Below are 669 nucleotides of genomic sequence, written 5' to 3'. Positions count from 1 at the left end.
GTATGTCGGAGAGATAGCTATAGAACACCTAGCGGTTCCTCACAACCAACTAGACGAAGTGGTAAGTCGATTAATGTTATTATATTTTTCATGAAGTACTTTCATCCACACTCAATGTCCGCACTTCATCTCTTGTAAGTTTATTGAAGATTATTGGACTGCTGATCGTAGGAATGTGCATCACAATCACGAGTGCAATTCCCTGAGGTACGACTGTAACACATGGATGCGCCGATTAATGGCGGCGGAATCGGAAACAGTGAAGCCACTGTTGATATCTGGAACATCAGCATTCAATGTTATACACTACGCGTACCAATCCTATGGGAAACGTCTTAATGCTCAAGATGTTTTCAATATGCGTCACAAAGTGTTCTCACAGGTCAACCTTCCTGGTGAGCAATGTGCATATTTATACTATTAACTGTAGGTGATTACGGTAAGTTGAAAAATCACAACGTCACTTGGTGGCCGTTGTGATTATCAATTGGATGCAGATCATAGTCTGTTGTACTTCTTCTTCGCTACAGCAGACCAGATTAATCTGTGCAACAGGTTTTTAGATGTTGGTTTTGATGGGACATACAAAACCAATAATGAAAATATATTTCTGTATCACGTGGTGGCTCTGGATATGAATTTCATGGCAATGCCTGTTTGTATTGCATT

General features: G+C 40.2%; 1 protein-coding gene across 1 annotated transcript; it reads left to right on the top strand.

Annotated features, from left to right (window-relative positions):
* Nucleotides 1-226: 226 nt before the first annotated feature.
* Smp_204490 (unnamed protein product) lies at nucleotides 227-424 on the top strand (the record flags this gene model as incomplete). Its single annotated transcript, XM_018790656.1, has 1 exon — nucleotides 227-424. The coding sequence occupies one exon, from the start codon at nucleotides 227-229 to the stop codon at nucleotides 422-424; it is 198 nt and encodes a 65-aa protein (XP_018646054.1).
* Between the last annotated feature and the right edge of the window lie 245 nt (nucleotides 425-669).

This window comes from Schistosoma mansoni (genome assembly GCF_000237925.1).
Source record: "Schistosoma mansoni, WGS project CABG00000000 data, supercontig 0041, strain Puerto Rico, whole genome shotgun sequence".
Lineage (NCBI taxonomy): Eukaryota > Metazoa > Platyhelminthes > Trematoda > Strigeidida > Schistosomatidae > Schistosoma > Schistosoma mansoni.
The sequence above is the reverse complement of the archived record's forward strand: the minus strand, read 5'-3'. Positions and strand labels throughout refer to the sequence as shown.